Here is a 20,300-nt window from a genome sequence, read left to right on the forward strand (position 1 = left end):
CGCGGGAGGTTGGATGCGTGGCGACGTTACCCCCACTGCTCCTGGTAGTTGTCGTAAGCCCGCTCGCGGCACAGGCCCAGCGCGATGAACTCGTGCAGCTCCAAGAGGAAGCTGTCGGCCGGGCAGGTGGCCAGGAAGCGGCGCAGCTGCTCGCCCTGGTGGCTCGTGAGCTCACTCCGGTAGCGTCCGTCCAGCCGGGGGAATGGATCCTGCGCAGCACCACGCATATAGATCAATCAATAAAGTCGACATCTTGTTCCGCGTGGAATAGTAACGACATCAGTAGCGTAGTGGCGACATTATCAGTGGCTAAGTAACGACATTATCAGTAGTGTAGTCACGACATTATCAGTGGTGTAACTACATTATCAGTGGCTAAGTAAGGATACTATCAGTGGTGTAGTAACTACATTATCAGTGGTGTAATTACATTATCAGTGGCTAAGTAACGATATTATCAGTGGCTAAGTAAGGATACTATCAGTGGTGTAGTAACTACATTATCAGTGGTGTAATTACATTATCAGTGGCTAAGTAACGATATTATCAGTGGTGTAGTAACTACATTATCAGTGGTGTAGTAACTACATTATCAGTGGCTAAGTAAGGATACTATCAGTGGTGTAGTAACTACATTATCAATGGTGTAATTACATTATCAGTGGCTAAGTAACGATATTATCAGTGGCTAAGTAAGGATACTATCAGTGGTGTAGTAACTACATTATCAGTGACGTAGTAACTACATTATCAGTGGCGTATTAACTACATTATCAGTGGTGTAGTAACTACATTATCAGTGGCGTAGTGACTACATTATCAGTGGTGTAGTAACTATATTATCAGTGGTGTAGTAACTGCATTATCAGTGACATAGTAACTACATCACTGGTGTAGTAACTACATTATCAGTGACGTAGTAACTACATTATCAGTTGCGTAGTAACTACATTATCAGTGGCGTAGTGACTACATTATCAGTGGTGTAGTAACTATATTATCAGTGGTGTAGTAACTGCATTATCAGTGACATAGTAACTACATCACTGGTGTAGTAACTACATTATCAGTGACGTAGTAACTACATTATCAGTTGCGTAGTAACTACATTATCAGTGGCTAAGTAACGACATTATCAGTGGTGTAGCGACTACATTATCAGTGGTGTAGTAACTACATTATCAGTGGTGTAGTAACTACATTATCAGTGACGTAGTAACTACATTATAATTGGCGTAGTAACTACATTATCAAAGGCAAAGTAACAACATTATCAGTGGTGTAGTGACTACATTATCAGTGGCGTAGTAACTACATTATCAGTGGTGTAGTAACTACATTATCAGTGGTGTAGTAACTACATTATCAGTGGTGTAGTAATTACATTATCAGTGGCTAAGTAACTACATTATCAGTGACGTAGTAACAATATTATCAGTGGTGTAGTAACTACATTATCAGTGGTGTAGTAACGACATTATCAGTGGTGTAGTGACTACATTATCAGTGGCGTAACTACATTATCAGTGGTGTAGTAACTACATTATCAGTGGTGTAGTAACTACATTATCAGTGGTGTAGTAACTACATTATCAGTGGTGTAGTAACGACATTATCAGTGGTGTAGTAACTACATTATCAGTGGCGTAGTTACTACATTATCAGTGATGTAGTAACGACATTATCAGTGGCGTAGTGACTACATTATCAGTGATGTAGTAACGACATTATCAGTGGTGTAGTAACTACATTATCAGTGGTGTAGTGACTACATTATCAGTGATGTAGTAACGACATTATCAGTGGTGTAGTAACTACATTATCAGTAGTGTAGTAACTACATTATCAGTGGTGTAGTAGCGACATTATCAGCGGCTAAGTAACTACATTATCAGTGACGTAGTAACTACATTATCAGTGGTGCAGTAACGACATTATCAGTGGTGTAGTAACGACATAATCAGTGGCGTAGTGACTACATTATCAGTGGTATAGTAACTACATTATCAGTGGTGCAGTAACGACATTATCAGTGATGGAGTAACTACATTATCAGTGGCGTAGTGACTACATTATCAGTGGTGTAGTAACTACATTATCAGTGGCTAAGTAACTACATTATCAGTGGTGTAGTAACTACATTATCAGTGGTGTAGTGACTACATTATCAGTGGTGTAGTAACTACATTATCAGTGGTGTAGTGACTACATTATCAGTGGTGTAGTAACTACATTATCAGTGACGTAGTGACTACATTATCAGTGGCGTAGTAACGACATTATCAGTGACGTAGTAAGGACATTATCAGTGGTGTAGTAACTACATTATCAGTGGTGTAGTAATTACATTATCAGTGACATAGTAACTACATCACTGGTGTAGTAACTACATTATCAGTGGTGTAGTGACTACATTATCAGTGGTGTAGTAACTACATTATCAGTGGTGTAGTGACTACATTATCAGTGGTGTAGTAACTACATTATCAGTGACGTAGTGACTACATTATCAGTGGCGTAGTAACGACATTATCAGTGACGTAGTAAGGACATTATCAGTGGTGTAGTAACTACATTATCAGTGGTGTAGTAATTACATTATCAGTGACATAATAACTACATCACTGGTGTAGTAACTACATTATCAGTGACGTAGTAACTACATTATCAGTGGCGTATTAACTACATTATCAGTGGCTAAGTAACAACATTATTAGTGGTGTAGTAACTACATTATCAGTGGCGTAGTAACTACATTATCAGTGGCGTAGTAACTACATTATCAGTGGTGTAGTAACTACATTATCAGTGATGGAGTAACTACATTATCAGTGGTGTAGTAATTACATTATCAGTGGTTAAGTAACTACATTATCAGTGACGTAGTAACTACATTATCAGTGGCCTAGTAACTACATTAGCAGTGACGTAGTAAGTACATTATCAGTGGTGTAGTAAATATATTATCAGTGGTGTAGTAACTACATTATCAGTGGTGTAGTAACTACATTATCAGTGGTGTAGTAACTACATTATCAGTGACGTAGTAACTACATTATCAGTGGTGTAGTAACTACATTATCAGTGGCGTAGTAACTACATTATCAGTGGTGTAGCAACTGCATTACCAGTGGTGTAGTAACTACATTATCAGTGGCGCAGTAACTACATTATCAGTAGTGGAGTAACTACATTATCAGTGGTGTAGTGACTACATTATCAGTGGTGTAGTAACTACATTATCAGTGGTGTAGTAACTACACTATCAGTGGTGTAGTAACTACATTACTACTGGTGTAGTAACTACATTATCAGTGGTGTAGTAACTACATTATCGGTGGTGTAGTAACTACATTATCAGTGGTGTAGTAACTACATTATCAGTGGTGTAGTAACTACATTATCAGTGACGTAGTGACTACATTATCAGTGGCGTAGTAACGACATTACCAGTGACGTAGTAACTACATTATCAGTGGCGTATTAACTACATTATCAGTGGTGTAGTAACTACATTATCAGTGGCGTAGTGACTACATTATCAGTGGTGTAGTAACTATATTACCAGTGGTGTAGTAACTGCATTATCAGTGACATAGTAACTACATCACTGGTGTAGTAACTACATTATCAGTGACGTAGTAACTACATTATCAGTTGCGTAGTAACTACATTATCAGTGGCTAAGTAACGACATTATCAGTGGTGTAGCGACTACATTATCAGTGGTGTAGTAACTACATTATCAGTGGTGTAGTAACTACATTATCAGTGACGTAGTAACTACATTATAATTGGCGTAGTAACTACATTATCAGAGGCAAAGTAACGACATTATCAGTGGTGTAGTGACTACATTATCAGTGGCTAAGTAACTACATTATCAGTGATGGAGTAACTACATTATCAGTGGCGTAGTAACTACATTAGCAGTGACGTAGTAACTACATTATCAGTGGCGTAGTAACTACATTAGCAGTGACGTAACTACATTATCAGTGGTGTAGTAACTACATTATCAGTGACGTAGTAACTACATTATCAGTGGCGTATTAACTACATTATCAGTGGTGTAGTAACTACATTATCAGTGGCGTAGTGACTACATTATCAGTGGTGTAGTAACTATATTATCAGTGGTGTAGTAACTGCATTATCAGTGACATAGTAACTACATCACTGGTGTAGTAACTACATTATCAGTGACGTAGTAACTACATTATCAGTTGCATAGTAACTACATTATCAGTGGCTAAGTAACGACATTATCAGTGGTGTAGCGACTACATTATCAGTGGTGTAGTAACTACATTATCAGTGGTGTAGTAACTACATTATCAGTGACGTAGTAACTACATTATAATTGGCGTAGTAACTACATTATCAGAGGCAAAGTAACGACATTATCAGTGGTGTAGTGACCACATTATCAGTGGCGTAGTAACTACATTATCAGTGGTGTAGTAACTACATTATCAGTGGTGTAGTAACTACATTATCAGTGGTGTAGTAATTACATTATCAGTGGCTAAGTAACTACATTATCAGTGACGGAGTAACTACATTATCAGTGGCGTAGTAACTACATTAGCAGTGACGTAGTAACTACATTATCAGTGGCGTAGTAACTACATTAGCAGTGACGTAACTACATTATCAGTGGTGTAGTAACTACATTATCAGTGGTGTAGTAACTACATTATCAGTGGTGTAGTAACTACATTATCAGTGGTGTAGTAACTACATTATCAGTGGTGTAGTAACGACATTATCAGTGACGTAGTAACTACATTATCAATGGTATAGTAACTACATTATCAGTGGCGTAGTAACTACATTATCAGTGGTGTAGTAACTACACTATCAGTGGCGTAGTAACTACATTACTAGTGGTGTAGTAACTATATTATCAGTGGTGTGGTAACTACATTATCAGTGGTGTAGTAACTACATTATCAGTGGTGTAGTAACTACATTATCAGTGGTGTAGTAACTACATTATCAGTGGCGTAGTAACTACATTATCAGTGGCGTAGTAACTACATTATCAGTGGTGTAGTAACTACATTATCAGTGGTGTAGTGACTACATTATCAGTGGCGTAGTAACTACATTATCAGTAGTGTAGTAACTACATTATCAGTGGTGTAGTAACTACATTATCGGTGACGTAGTAACGACATTATCAGTGGTGTAGTAACGACATTATCAGTGGTGTAGTAACTACATTATCAGTAGTGTAGTAACTACATTATCAGTGACATAGTAGCTACATTATCAGTGTTGTAGTAACTACATTATCAGTGGCGTAGTAACGACATTATCAGTAGTGTAGTAACTACATTATCAGTGATGTAGTAACGACATGATCAGTGGTGTAGTAACTACATTATCAGTGGTGTAGTAACTACATTATCAGTGACGTAGTAACTACATTATAATTGGCATAGTAACTACATTATCAGAGGCAAAGTAACGACATTATCAGTGGTGTAGTGACTACATTATCAGTGGCGTAGTAACTACATTATCAGTGGTGTAGTAACTACATTATCAGTGGTGTAGTAACTACATTATCAGTGGTGTAGTAATTACATTATCAGTGGCTAAGTAACTACATTATCAGTGACGGAGTAACTACATTATCAGTGGCGTAGTAACTACATTAGCAGTGACGTAGTAACTACATTATCAGTGGCGTAGTAACTACATTAGCAGTGACGTAACTACATTATCAGTGGTGTAGTAACTACATTATCAGTGGTGTAGTAACTACATTATCAGTGGTGTAGTAACTACATTATCAGTGGTGTAGTAACTACATTATCAGTGGTGTAGTAACGACATTATCAGTGACGTAGTAACTACATTATCAATGGTATAGTAACTACATTATCAGTGGCGTAGTAACTACATTATCAGTGGTGTAGCAACTGCATTATCAGTGGCGTAGTAACTACATTATCAGTGGTGTAGTAACTACATTATCAGTAGTGTAGTGACTACATTATCAATGGTGTAGTAACTACATTATCAGTGGTGTAGTGACTACATGATCAGTGGTGTAGTAACTACATTATCAGTGGTGTAGTAACTACATTATCAGTGGTGTAGTAACTACACTATCAGTGGCGTAGTAACTACATTACTAGTGGTATAGTAACTACATTATCAGTGGTGTAGTAACTACATTATCAGTGGTGTAGTAACTACATTATCAGTGGTGTAGTAACTACATTATCAGTGGCGTAGTAACTACATTATCAGTGGCATAGTAACTACATTATCAGTGGTGTAGTAACTACATTATCAGTGGTGTAGTGACTACATTATCAGTGGCGTAGTAACTACATTATCAGTAGTGTAGTAACTACATTATCAGTGGTGTAGTAACTACATTATCGGTGACGTAGTAACAACATTATCAGTGGTGTAGTAACGACAGTATCAGTGGTGTAGTAACTACATTATCAGTAGTGTAGTAACTACATTATCAGTGACATAGTAGCTACATTATCAGTGTTGTAGTAACTACATTATCAGTGGCGTAGTAACTACATTATCAGTAGTGTAGTAACTACATTATCAGTGATGTAGTAACGACATGATCAGTGGTGTAGTAACTACATTATCAGTGGTGTAGTAACGACATCAGTGGTGTAGTAACGACATTATCAGTGGTGTAGTAACTACATTATCAGTGGTGTAGTGACTACATTATCGGTGGTGTAGTAACTACATTATCAGTGATGTAGTGACTAAATTATCAGTGGCATAGTAACTACATTATCAGTAGTGTAGTAACTACATTATCAGTGGTGTAGTAACTACATTATCAGTGACGTAGTAACGACATTATCAGTGGTGTAGTAACGACATTATCAGTGGTGTAGTAGCTACATTATCAGTAGTGTAGTAACTACATTATCAGTGACATTGTAGCTACATTATCAGTGGTGTAGTAACTACATTATCAGTGGCGTAGTAACTACATTATCAGTAGTGTAGTAACTACATTATCAGTGATGTAGTAACGACATGATCAGTGGTGTAGTAACGACATTATGAGTGGTCTAGTAACTACATTATCAGTGGTGTAGTGACTACATTACTAGTGGTGTAGTAACTACATTATCAGTGGAGTAGTAACTACATTATCAGTGGTGTAGTAACTACATTATCAGTGGTGTAGTAACTACATTATCAGTGACGTAGTAACTACATTATCAGTGGTGTAGTAACGACATTATCAGTGGTGTAGTAACTACATTATCAGTGGTGTAGTGACTACATTATCAGTGGTGTAGTAACTACATTATCAGTGACGTAGTGACTACATTATCAGTGGCGTAGTAACGACATTATCAGTGACGTAGTAAGGACATTATCAGTGGTGTAGTAACTACATTATCAGTGGCGTAGTGACTACATTATCAGTGGTGTAGTAACTACATTATCAGTGGTGTAGTAACTGCATTATCAGTGACATACTAACTACATCACTAGTGTAGTAACTACATTATCAATGAAGTAGTAACTACATTATCAGTGGCGTAGTAACTAAATTAGCAGTGGTGTAGTAACGACATTATCAGTGGTGTAGTGACTACATTATCAGTGGCGTAGTAACTACATTATCAGTGGTGTAGTAACTACATTATCAGTGGCGTAGTAACTACATTATCAGTGGTGTAGTAATTACATTATCAGTGGCTAAGTAACTACATTATCAGTGATGTAGTAACTACATTATCAGTGGGGTAGTAACGACATTATCAGTAGTGTAGTAACTACATTATCAGTGACGTAGTAACTACATTATCAGTGGTGTAATAACTACATTATCAGTGGTGTAGTAACTACATTATCAGTGGCGTAGTAACTACATTATCAGTAGTGTAGTAACTACATTATCAGTGGCGTAGTAACGACATTATCAGTGACGTAGTAACTACATTATCAGTGACGTAGTAACTACATTATCAGTGGTGTAATAACTACATTATCAGTGGTGTAGTAACTACATTATCAGTGGTGTAGTAACTACAATAACAGTGGTGTAGTAACGACATTATCAGTGGTGTAGTAACTACATTATCAGTGGTGTAGTAACGACATTATCAGTGGCGTAGTAACTACATTATCAGTGGTGTAGTGACTCCATTATCAGTAGTGTAGTGACTACATTATCAGTGGTGTAGTGACTACATTATCAGTGGTGTAGTGACGATATAATCAGTGGTGTAGTAACGATATTATCAGTGGTGTAGTAACTACATTATCAGTGGTGTAGTAACTACATTATCAGTGGTGTAGTAACTACATTATCAGTGGTGTAGTGACTACATTATCAGTGGTGTAGTAACTACATTATCAGTGACGTAGTGACTACATTATCAGTGGCGTAGTAACGACATTATCAGTGACGTAGTAAGGACATTATCAGTGGTGTAGTAACTACATTATCAGTGGCGTAGTGACTACATTATCAGTGGTGTAGTAACTACATTATCAGTGGTGTAGTAACTGCATTATCAGTGACATACTAACTACATCACTAGTGTAGTAACTACATTATCAATGAAGTAGTAACTACATTATCAGTGGGGTAGTAACGACATTATCAGTAGTGTAGTAACTACATTATCAGTGACGTAGTAACTACATTATCAGTGGTGTAATAACTACATTATCAGTGGTGTAGTAACTACATTATCAGTGGCGTAGTAACTACATTATCAGTAGTGTAGTAACTACATTATCAGTGGCGTAGTAACGACATTATCAGTGACGTAGTAACTACATTATCAGTGACGTAGTAACTACATTATCAGTGGTGTAATAACTACATTATCAGTGGTGTAGTAACTACATTATCAGTGGTGTAGTAACTACAATAACAGTGGTGTAGTAACGACATTATCAGTGGTGTAGTGACTACATTATCAGTGGTGTAGTGACTACATTATCAGTGGTGTAGTAACTACATTATCAGTGGCGTAGTAACTACATTATCAGTGGTGTAGTAACGACATTATCAGTGGCGTAGTAACTACATTATCAGTGGTGTAGTGACTCCATTATCAGTAGTGTAGTGACTACATTATCAGTGGTGTAGTGACTACATTATCAGTGGTGTAGTGACGATATAATCAGTGGTGTAGTAACGATATTATCAGTGGTGTAGTAACTACATTATCAGTGGTGTAGTAACTACATTATCAGTGGTGTAGTAACTGCATTATCAGTGGTGTAGTGACTACATTATCAGTGGTGTAGTAACTACCATATCAGTGGCATAGTAACTACATTATCAGTGGTGTAGTAACTACATTATCAGTGGTGTAGTAACGACATTATCAGTGGCGTAGTAACTACATTATCAGTGGTGTAGTAACTACATTATCAGTGGTGTAGTAACGACATTATCAGTGGCGTAGTAACTACATTATCAGTGGTGTAGTAATGACATTATCAGTGGCGTAGTAACTACATTATCAGTGGTGTAGTAACTACATCATCAGTGGTGTAATAATGACATTATCAGTGGTGTAGTAACTACATCATCAGTGGTGTAGTAATGACATTATCAGTGCTGTAGTAACTACATTATCAGTGGTGTAGTAATGACATAAGTGGTGTAGTAACTACATTATCAGTGGTGTAGTAACTACATTATCAGTGGCATAGCAACGACATTATCAGTGGCGTAGTAAGTATATTATCAGTGATGTAGTAACTACATAAATGGTGTAGTAACAACTTTATCAGTGGTGTAGTAACTACACTATCAGTGGCTTAGTAATGACATTATCAGTGGCATAGTAACGGCATTATCAGTGGCATAGTAACGGCATTATCAGTGGTGTAGTAACTACACTATCAATGGCTTAGTAATGACATTATCAGTAGCATAGTAACGACTATCAATGGCGTAGTAACATTACCAGTGGTGTAGTAAGTATATTATCAGTGGTGTAGTAACTACACTATCAATGGCTTAGTAATGACATTATCAGTAGCATAGTAACGACTATCAATGGCGTAGTAACATTACCAGTGGTGTAGTAAGTATATTATCAGTGGTGTAGTAACGACATTATCAGTGGCGTAGTAACTACATTATCAGTGGCGTAGTAGCGACATTATCAGTGGCGAAGTGACTACATTATCAGTGACGTAGTAACTGCATTACCATTGACGTAGTGACTACATTATCAGTGGCGTAGTGACTACATTATGAGTGGCGTAGTGACTACATTATCAGTGACGTAGTAACTACATTATCAGTGGTGTAGTAACGACATTATCAGTGGTGTAGTAACTACATTATCCGTGGTGTAGTAACGACATTATCAGTGGTGTAGTAAGTATATGATCAGTGACATAGTAACGACTTTATAAGTGGCGTAGTAACGACATCTGTGGTGTAGTAACTGCATAATCAGTGGCATAGTAATGACATTATCAATGGTGTAGTAATGACATCAGTGGTGTAGTAAGTATATTATTAGTGGCGTAGTAACGACTTTATCAGTGGTGTAGTAACTACACTATCAATGGCTTAGTAATGACATTATCAGTAGCATAGTAACGACTATCAATGGCGTAGTAACGACATTACCAGTGGTGTAGTAAGTACATTATCAGTGGCATAGTAACGACTTTATTAATGGTGTAGTAATGACATCAGTGGTGTAGTAAGTACATTATCAGTGGCATAGTAACGACTTTATCAGTGGCATAGTGACTACATTAGCAGTGGCGTCGTAACGACATCATCAGCTCAGGGGGTGCGGCAATCGGTCAGGTGGGGCCCCAATATTTGATTTGTCTCTTGGCACGGTCGCACCCTCGAGGCTATTTTATATAGCGGCTCCTCCCTAATCCCATCGTCGTCACGCTCACAGTCTCGAACATTTAACGCTGTCGGAGGCGCTCTGTCTTCGGTGAACGCAGCCACTACAGCTCCGTCGTAGTAGTTACCTCTATGCAATATTACGTTACCTCTAATTAAATTAATATAAAAGGGGGAACGTAAATAGAAGCACTTTAATAACATTTAAATTAAACCGCGTTTTAAATGAGTGTTGTTGTTCTTTGACACTGTTGTTGAAGACAAATCTCATGGTGTTTGTCAAGGGGGCCCCAACTGGTAGCTTTGGCCACCAGCGGGAGGGGGGGGGAGGGGCCAAGGCACCCCCTGCCTGCCCCCCACGCTCGTTACTGGTGTTGGGTCTTTCGAAATGAAGTGTTTGTGAGCTGTTTTGAACTGGGCCGGTCACCTGCTCGCCCTGCAGCAGGCATTGCGAGCGCAGAGCGGAGAGAAGCTGCCACAGGGACGCCATGTGCTTCAGTCGGCAGGGCTCCAGCACCTGACACAAAGACAACAATCCCCCGGGTAGCCTTTAAACAGACTGTTGGGGCGAGTTCTGTTAGCGAGTACCACTTGTGAAGGCCGGCACGGCACACGAGGGGGTGGCTGGCCAACACCACGCCCGGCCGCTTTTGTCTCCCCAGTGGCGATGCTTACTCAACACCAGTCTTGGTACTCATTTGAGGCTGTGTTCACCTCGTAGAAGCCCAGATAATCTGTCACCGGTTATGGTGGCCGTGAGCAGGGCTCTCCGCCGTGCCACTGCTCCCCACCTGACGCACGCACACGCACTCGCTCGCCACACAAACATCCCCCATGTAGCCTTTAACATACTTTTGTGGCTAGTGCCATCTCTGATAGCAACTGCAAAAACGGTTCAGTGAGCGAGCGTTTGATGAGCCGAGTGACAAACCGCGAGCGGGCTAGCGTTGGACGAGCGTGGGGCGAGCGTTGGGCGAGCGTGGGGCGAGCGTGGGGCGAGCGTTGGGCGAGCGTGGGGCGAGCGTGGGGCGAGCGTGGGGCGAGCGTTGGGCGAGCGTGGGGCGAGCGATTGACCGAACCGAGAGCGGACGAGAGATTGGGGAGCGGCCGAGCGAGCGTGGTGGGACAGCGCGAGCGTGGGTCGCGAGCCGTGCGCCCACCTGCAGCACGTGCGCCGACACCTGGTGCTGCATGCACAGCACGTGGGCGAGGTACGCGGTGAGCGCCGTGTCGGAGCGCCCGCCGGCCGGCACCAGGAAGCCGAGCGCCACCTGCACGCACGCCAGCGCCTCCGCCGCGTCGCTGGGCGAGCGTAGCTGGGCGCGCAGTCGCTCCCGGTGAGAGCTCGCCAAGGGGACCTGGGCAGGAGGGGGGGGGGGGGGAGGTTCGGGCAGTGATTCACCGACCCTCGCCGCTGCCGCTGCCTTCGCGGCGCCACTGCCACCGCCGCCGCCGCCGCATGCTGGACAGACCAAGCGACGGCAACGCACGGTCGCAATGACCTCAGCGGGACTGACCACGACGACCTCGATGGTGGTGGGGGTAGCGTGTGGGGGGGAGGGGTCACCTGTGGGATCTGCCTCTGCAGGTCTTGGAAGAGCTGTGCGTAGTCGCGGTCGTGCAGCGTCACGAGCGTGGGGATGTTCTGTGGAGACGAGGCGGCTCCATCAGACGCGGCGAGAGAGAGAGAGACGGGGAGAGAGCGAGACACAGAAAGACAAGGAGAGGGAGGCAGAGAGAGACGCAACGCCACGCACCCGCAGGGTGACTCGCCAGTCGAAGCCAACCGGTTTGGTTTTTGTGTCGATTTTATTGCAAGGTTGCTGAGCACAGCCCCACACCTTCAGCTAATCACTCAGTCATTCACTCACTACACCCGCTCACTCATTCACTACACCAATTCACTCACTCACCCACTCAACCACCCACTCACTACACCCACTCTCACCTACCTACCCACCCACTCACGACACCCATGCACTCACTCACCCATCCATCCATTCACTACACCCGCTCACTCAAACACCCGCTCACTCAACCACCCGCTCACTACATCCACTCACTCACTACACACCACTCACTCACCCACTCACTCACTAACTCACCCACCGACTCAATCACTCACGACACCCACTCACTCACCGACTCACTCACTACAACAACAACAACCGCCATTCGCCCCTAAAGTGATGGTGACGTCACCATGACGCTTGTGCCAGGCTATGTGCACATTGAGGCAATGAACGCCCGCTGGCAAGAGGTCACGGGTCAGACCCAGGTGTCATGGGGCAGACCCAGGTGTCACGGGTCGACTGACTGAGATGAGTGGCTGATGCACCACCTGTGCCCGCTACTGTGCCAACTTGCTGTGCTTTAGCCACCCGGCGCTCCGCTCGTTGTTGTGAGCGTCGCTCCTCCGCCCTCCGTTGTCGTTGGAAGGCGACTGCCTCCAACTGCCCGGTAGCGTCCTTCACGAGCTTCCTCCACAGAGGCCGATCATGACACCGCTGGTACCAGTCATCGGCAAGTCCACTCAGCTCCACATCCTCCTGTACCACATCACTCCATCTCTTCTCTAGCCCGTGGCGCGCCCGTTTAGCCCCCTCGATCCGTCCGAACAAAAACTGTTTAGGCATGCAGTGGCTGGGCATGCGGGCTACATGACCCAGCCAGTGCAGCCTTGCCTGCCGGAGGAGCTCACCGATGGGACCTTGCCCAGATCTTTCAAGGATTTGTGAGCTCTTCACACAATCCAGCCTGGTTAAACCCAGGATGGATCGTAGGCAGGCCAGCCTAAATGTTTCTAACCGGCGAAAGATGTTCGATTAGGGGGGGTCCACGTTTCGCAAGCGTAGAGAAGGTAGGGAATGACTGTGGCCGAGAAGACCTGAAGCTTCGTGCAGAGCAATAGACCAGGTAAGCTTCCACACAGCGTTATGCAACCGATGAAAATATATTGCCGCTCGACTGATTCGGAGACCTCTGCTGTCAAAGAGGAGCTGGTCATGAGCACACTGCCCAGGTATGGGAACTCTCCACTTTCTCCACAACTGCCCTATCACCAATTGGGAGTTGTGGGGGTGGAGTGTCCGATGGTACAAAATATCCAGGCAGGTGCTTAGTTTTGGTGGGGCTGATGGTAAGTCCCCACCTCTTAGTGGCACGCTCCAGGTTCAGCAGCAGCAAAGCTTCCAACGCCTCCTCTGAGTGAGCAGCAATTACCAGATAGTCGGCATACATAACGTGGTTCAGCAATAGGAAGTAGAGGCCGACCGAAATTCGGTTTCGGTTTCGGCGCCGAAAGTTGACAAATGGCCTCTTTCGGCATAGATTCTGTTTCGGTCGAAGCCAAAAAGTTAACTTTCGGTTTACTTTCGTTTTCGGCCGAAAGTAAATTTTTAACTATCGGTCTGGTTTCGATTCCGCCGGAACCATAAATTCAGTTTCGGTCGGCCTCTAATAGGAAGCCGTCCCTTGACCGCACCCGGGCATCGATCAACCTCCAATTGTATCTGTACCAGATGGAAATTCCTCCGGTACAGCTACTGAAGGCTTCACGAACTTCATGGTCGAAATAGATTTTAAATAATGTGGGAGCCAGAGGACATTCCTGTCGCACCCCAAGATGAACAGGGAATGGCTCCGACTCCCGGCCACGTAGATTTACCCGGGCCCGGTCACCATCAGGAAGGTCCTTAATGATCGTGAGCAGCAGGTCAGGGACTCTGAAAGCACGAAGAACAACCCAGAGCCCAGGACTAGTGATGGTAGCAGACGGACAGAAAATATGGCATCTGTGCAGGACCGCCCTTTCCTGAAACCGCATTGGGGCTCCACAAACCTCTCCTCAGCGTGCCTGGCAAGGCGATGTTGAATAACCCTTGCCAGGACCTTTCCCGGCACACTCACTCCACCCACTCACCCACCCACTCACCCTCCCACTCAGCCACCTACCCAACCACTAACTCACCCACCTACCCAACCATGCACCTCGCTGCTATTTCTGCTTCATCCCTCGCATCGCTCAACTTTGCGATTTCCCTACCATCACCTCCTTACATCATCTCCTTATCTCATCATCTCCATACCTCATCATCTGCTTACCTCATATCTCCTTACCTCCCCCCAAAGTTCTCACAACAATAATACTTCCCTTGCTGAAGTCAGCAAACCATTAAACTCTCACGATCACAACAAGAATGTCAACTTCTACCGGGCCGCCACCGCACGCTACTCGCTCGCTCTTCAACACTGAGAGAGGAGAAGCTGTGGGAAGGCAGCCACGCAGTAAGGAGCTGGCGCTACCAGCAACTGCCCAGGCTCTGCGGTCCTCTATATATGAAGGTGTTATCGAGCAATTCACGAGCGTTTATACTTATGTTGAACTTCTTTCGCACCATACGTAGCCAACCGTGTGAATCGGGGGAGGGGGGAAGGACAACAAACTAAACACAATAAGCTGTTCTAAAGTAATGAGTTTGTCAATCTAGATGATCACTTTAAAGTGCACAGCTCTAGCGGCTTCTTAATATCAGAAGGAAGAGCGTTCCAGACGGCCCGCAGAAGCGCATCTGAAAGCGCGGCGCGATGCGGTGACCACCGTCTTTGATTCGATGGCCAGCCAAACGCCGCTGCTGCTGCTGCTGCTACGAGGATGACTGGAGTTCGCTTGGGGATGGTTTATGCTCTTTGATGACACCAGCGAGCTTATAACAACGTACTGTATTCGTTCGGCAAACCGGAAGCCAATGCAGCTCAACGAGCACTGGACAGACACGGTCGGATCTTGCAGTACCCGTCTTAAATCGTGGTTTGCTGAGCACGGACTACTCCCCCATATAGCCTCTAAAGACTGTCGGGGCAAGTGCTGTTAGTGAGCATTTATGAAGGCTGGAATGGCGCACAAGGGGGTGGGTGGCCAGCGCCACGCCCGGCCACCTTTGTCTCCCCAGTGGCGACGTTTACTACGCACCGCACCGGGCTGAGTCGACCTAGGGGAGGTCCAGGACCGGTTCAAATAATCGTCACAGGTGTTGGGAGTCGAACTCGGGTTGCTGGGTTTGTGGCGCAGCGCGCTAACCGCTGCACTACTGTTCCCCACTACATACAAACAAAGACAAAGATCCCCCGTGTAGCCTGTAACAGACTGTAGGGGCAAGTGCTGTTAGCGAGCAGCACCTATGAAGGCCGTCACGGCACACGAGGGAGTAGGGTGGCCAACACCACGCCCGGCCGCCTTTGTCTCCCCAGTGGCGATGTTCACACACCGCGTCTGGTACTCATTTGAGGCTGCGTCGACCTAGGGGAGGCCCAGTACCGATTCAGATAATCGTCACTGGTGTAGACCGTGAGCGGGCATCGAACCCGGGTCGCCGGGTTCGTAGCGCAGCTCGCTACAGCGTGCGTCGGTGTCGTCACACGCACACACGCGCACACACACACACGCACGCACACACGCACGCACACACACACGCACGCACACACACACGCACGCACACACACACGCACACACACACACACACACGCATGCACACGTAAAGACAAAGTGTAGCACCTTGATATCGATGGGCGGGCGGCCCCGCACGTGCCTCCGCACGACGTGGCGCTGCAGCGCGCGCAGCTCCGTGGTGGCGCCGAGCGCCGTGCCGGCACCGCCGCCGCCGCCGGGCTCCGCCGCGTAGGCTCGCGCCGCCGCCAGCAGCGGGGCGAGGTCGCGCGCCGGCTCGTACGACACGAGCAGCGGCGGGGACACGGCGCTCACGCACACCGGCAGCCTGCGAGCCACGTGGGGGAGGTGGGGCAGGGCGAGCGGTGCTTGGGAGCGGTGTTATCGTGCGGCAGCAGCAGCAGCAGCAGCAGCAGCGTCGGTCATTGTTGCCGTTGTTGCTGCTGGTGAATGCGTGCTGTGAGTGTGCTGTGTGTGTGCTGCGTGTGTGCTGTGTGTGTGCTGTGTGTGCTGTGTGTGTGCTGTGTGTTCGCTGTGAGTGTGCTGTGTGTGTGCTGTGTGTGCACTGTGTGTGCGCTGTGTGTGTGCTGTGTGTGCGCTGTGTGTGTGCTGTGTGTGTGCTGTGTGTGTGCTGTGTGTTCGCTGTGAGTGTGCTGTGTGTGTGCTGTGTGTTCGCTGTGAGTGTGCTGTGTGTGTGCTGTGTGTGCACTGTGTGTGCACTGTGTGTGTGCTGTGTGTGTGCTGTGTGTGTGCTGTGTGTGTGCTGTGTGTGTGCTGTGAGTGTGCTGTGTGTGCTGCGTGTGTGCTGTGTGTGTGCTGCGTGTGTGCTGTGTGTGTGCTGCGTGTGTGCTGCGTGTGTGCTGTGTGTGTGCTGTGTGTGTGCTGTGTGTGTGCTGCGTGTGTGCTGTGTGTGTGCTGCGTGTGTGCTGCGTGTGTGCTGTGTGTGTGCTGCGTGTGTGCTGTGTGTGCACTGTGTGTGCTGTGAGTGTGCTGTGAGTGTGCTGTGTGTGTGCTGTGTGTGTGCTGTGTGTGTGCTGTGTGTGTGCTGTGAGTGTGCTGTGTGTGTGCTGTGAGTGTGCTGTGTGTGTGCTGTGTGTGTGCTGTGTGTGTGCTGTGTGTGTGCTGCGTGTGTGCTGCGTGTGTGCTGTGTGTGTGCTGTGTGTGTGCTGTGTGTGTGCTGCGTGTGTGCTGTGTGTGTGCTGTGTGTGTGCTGTGTGTGTGCTGCGTGTGTGCTGTGTGTGTGCTGCGTGTGTGCTGCGTGTGTGCTGTGTGTGTGCTGCGTGTGTGCTGTGTGCGTGCTGTGTGTGTGCTGTGTGTGTGCTGCGTGCGTGCCGCGCGCACTCACGGCGGCTCGTGCCCCTCTGCGTGCGCCAGGGTGTCCACGACGCGGTTGTGCTCCGCCACGAGCAGCGCCACGAGCGCCGTGGCGGCCAGGCCGGGCCCGGCGCGGCGCGGCACCAGGGCCAGCACGGGGCCCTCCAGGCCCAGGGGCTCCTCCAGCAGCGACGCCGCCACCTTCAGTTCGTCTGGCGCCGGCGACAGGGAGACGGCGAGCGGGGGGTGGGAGCGAGAGTGCGGGAGAGAGTGGGAGCGGAGAGTGGGGTAGAGAGGGTGGGTGAGTACGAGGGTGCCGATGACCGGCGCCAGCGGTGTCAAGATCGGCCTCTGTGGAGGAGGAGGCTCGTGAAGGACGCTGCTGCTGCTGCTGGAGGCGGTCGCCCTCCAGCAACAGCGACGGAGGGCGGAGGGGCGACGCTCACGACAACGAGCGGAGCGCCGGGCGGACAAAACGCAGCGAGTTGGCACAGTGGAGGGCACAGCCGGTTGTTGTTGGGGAAGAGAGGGTGAGTGGGAATCGAACTCGGGTTGCCACGTTTGTAGCGCAGCATGCTAACCTCTACACAACCATTCCCCACACTAACATGCACACACATGAACACGCGCATGCACACACAGAGACACACACAGATACACACACAGAGACACACACAGAGACACACACAGATACACACACAGATACACACAGAGACGAAGACACCAACAAAGATCCCCCATGTAGCCCTAACAGACTGTTGGGGCAAGCGCTGTTAGCGAGTAGCACATTTGAAGGCTGGCACGGCACACGAGGAGGTGGGTGGCCGGCACCACGTCTGACTGCCTTTGTCTCCCTACTGGCGATGTTTACACACTACACCAGGCAATTATTTGAGACACACACAGAGACACCCACAGAGACACACCCAAAGACACACCCAAAGAGACACCCGCAGAGACACCCACAGAGACACCCGCAGAGACATCATCATCGTCGTCGTCGTCATCGCCCCCACGTGCCGTGTGCACCCCCGGGCCCCCACTCACTGTTGTCCCTGATGAGCGTCCGTGCTTGATTCCAGACGCCGATGAACCCCTCCACCCTCTTCTGCAGGGCCGCGCGGAGCGAGGCTGCGGCACAGCGAGAACGCAGCGGCACGGTCACGCGCCGGGACACACCGCCACTGGAACTGGCAAAACCACCAAAACCACCAGAGATCGCCAGAACCGCTGGAACCGTCGGAACCACCAGAGATCGCCAGAACCGCTGGAACCGCTGGAACCACAAGAACCGCTGGAACCGTCAGAACCACCAGAGATCGCCAGAACCACTGGAACCGTCAGAACCACCAGAGATCGCCAGAACCACTGGAACCGTCAGAACCACCAGAGATCGCCAGAACCACTGGAACCGCTGGAACCACAAGAACCGCTGGAACCGTCAGAACCACCAGAGATCGCCAGAACCACTGGAACCGTCAGAACCACCAGAGATCGCCAGAACCACTGGAACCGTCAGAACCACCAGAGATCGCCAGAACCACTGGAACCGCTGGAACCGCTGGAACCATCAGAGATCGCCAGAACCACTGGAACCGCTGTAACCACAAGAACCGCTGGAACCGTCAGAACCACCAGATATCGCCGGAACCACAAGAACCGCTGGAACCGCCGTAACCACAGGAACGACTGTAACCGCCGGAACCACAAGAACCGCTGGAACCGCCGGAAGCGCCCAGGAACGGGTTCAGATAATCGTCACCGACGTTGCCCCCGAGTGAGAATCGAACGTCAGATGGCCGCGTCCGTGGCGCGGTGCGCTCACCGCCCCGTCGCCGCTCCCCGCACGGGAGAGGGGCGCGCACGCACACACGACGCCGGGGATTGAACCCGGCGGCCTCTGGCGGAAGAGGCGGTGCCGGTCCGTACCGGGCGCGATCGTAGAGAGGAAGCTGCGGATGGAGGTGTCGGCCTTCTCGGGAGGGACGTTCCGGAATCGCTCCACCATCTCCCTGGCGAGCGACAGCAGCTCGGGCAGGTGTCGAACCAGGCGCAGGTGCCTTTCCTGGGGGGCCGAGACGGACGCGGGGGACACGCGCAACCACGTTCACGGTCGCAACCCCCACCGACGCCGCCGTCACTTCCCGGCGCGTGATGGAGGCAGCGGTGGTGGTGCCCTGTGGGCGGTTCGCGATGTGACCCGTGATGTGACCGTGATGTGACCATGATGTGACCCGTGATGTGACCCGTGGTGTGACCGTGATGTGACCCGTGATGTGACCCGTGGTGTGAACCGTGATGTGACCGTGATGTGACCGTGATGTGACCCGTGATGTGACCCGTGGTGTGAACCGTGATGTGACCGTGATGTGAACCGTGATGTGAACCGTGATGTGAACTGTGATGTGACCCGTGATGTGACCCGTGATGTGAACTGTGATGTGACCCGTGATGTGACCCGTGGTGTGACCCGTGATGTGAACCGTGATGTGACCCGTGATGTGACCCGTGATGTGAACCGTGATGTGACCGTGATGTGACAGTGATGTGACCCGTGGTGTGACCGTGATGTGACCCACGATGTGACCCACGATGTGAACCGTGGTGTGACCCGTGGTGTGACCGTGATGTGACCCGTGATGTGACCCGTGATGTGACCGTGATGTGAACCGTGATGTGACC

The 20,300-nt window shown here is 47.4% G+C and overlaps 1 protein-coding gene across 3 annotated transcripts in view; it reads right to left on the reverse strand.

Annotated features, from left to right (window-relative positions):
• The window catches only part of LOC142905726 (E3 ubiquitin-protein ligase RNF213-like), a 116,098-nt gene that overhangs the window by 2,395 nt on the left and 93,403 nt on the right, over positions 1-20,300 (reverse strand). For all 3 annotated transcript variants that reach the window (XM_076052802.1, XM_076052803.1, XM_076052800.1), the window contains exons 60-67: positions 19,548-19,683; positions 18,666-18,749; positions 17,650-17,830; positions 16,413-16,632; positions 12,426-12,503; positions 12,019-12,216; positions 11,286-11,375; positions 31-209 (exon numbers count right to left, since the gene is read on the reverse strand). In XM_076052802.1, the coding sequence (XP_075908917.1) occupies positions 31-209; positions 11,286-11,375; positions 12,019-12,216; positions 12,426-12,503; positions 16,413-16,632; positions 17,650-17,830; positions 18,666-18,749; positions 19,548-19,683 (1,166 nt within the window). The remainder of the gene's footprint in view (positions 1-30; positions 210-11,285; positions 11,376-12,018; positions 12,217-12,425; positions 12,504-16,412; positions 16,633-17,649; positions 17,831-18,665; positions 18,750-19,547; positions 19,684-20,300) is intronic.

This window comes from Petromyzon marinus, chromosome 58 (genome assembly GCF_048934315.1).
Source record: "Petromyzon marinus isolate PM22_M1 ecotype Great Lakes invasive population chromosome 58, UKy_Petmar_22M1.pri1.0, whole genome shotgun sequence".
NCBI lineage: Eukaryota > Metazoa > Chordata > Hyperoartia > Petromyzontiformes > Petromyzontidae > Petromyzon > Petromyzon marinus.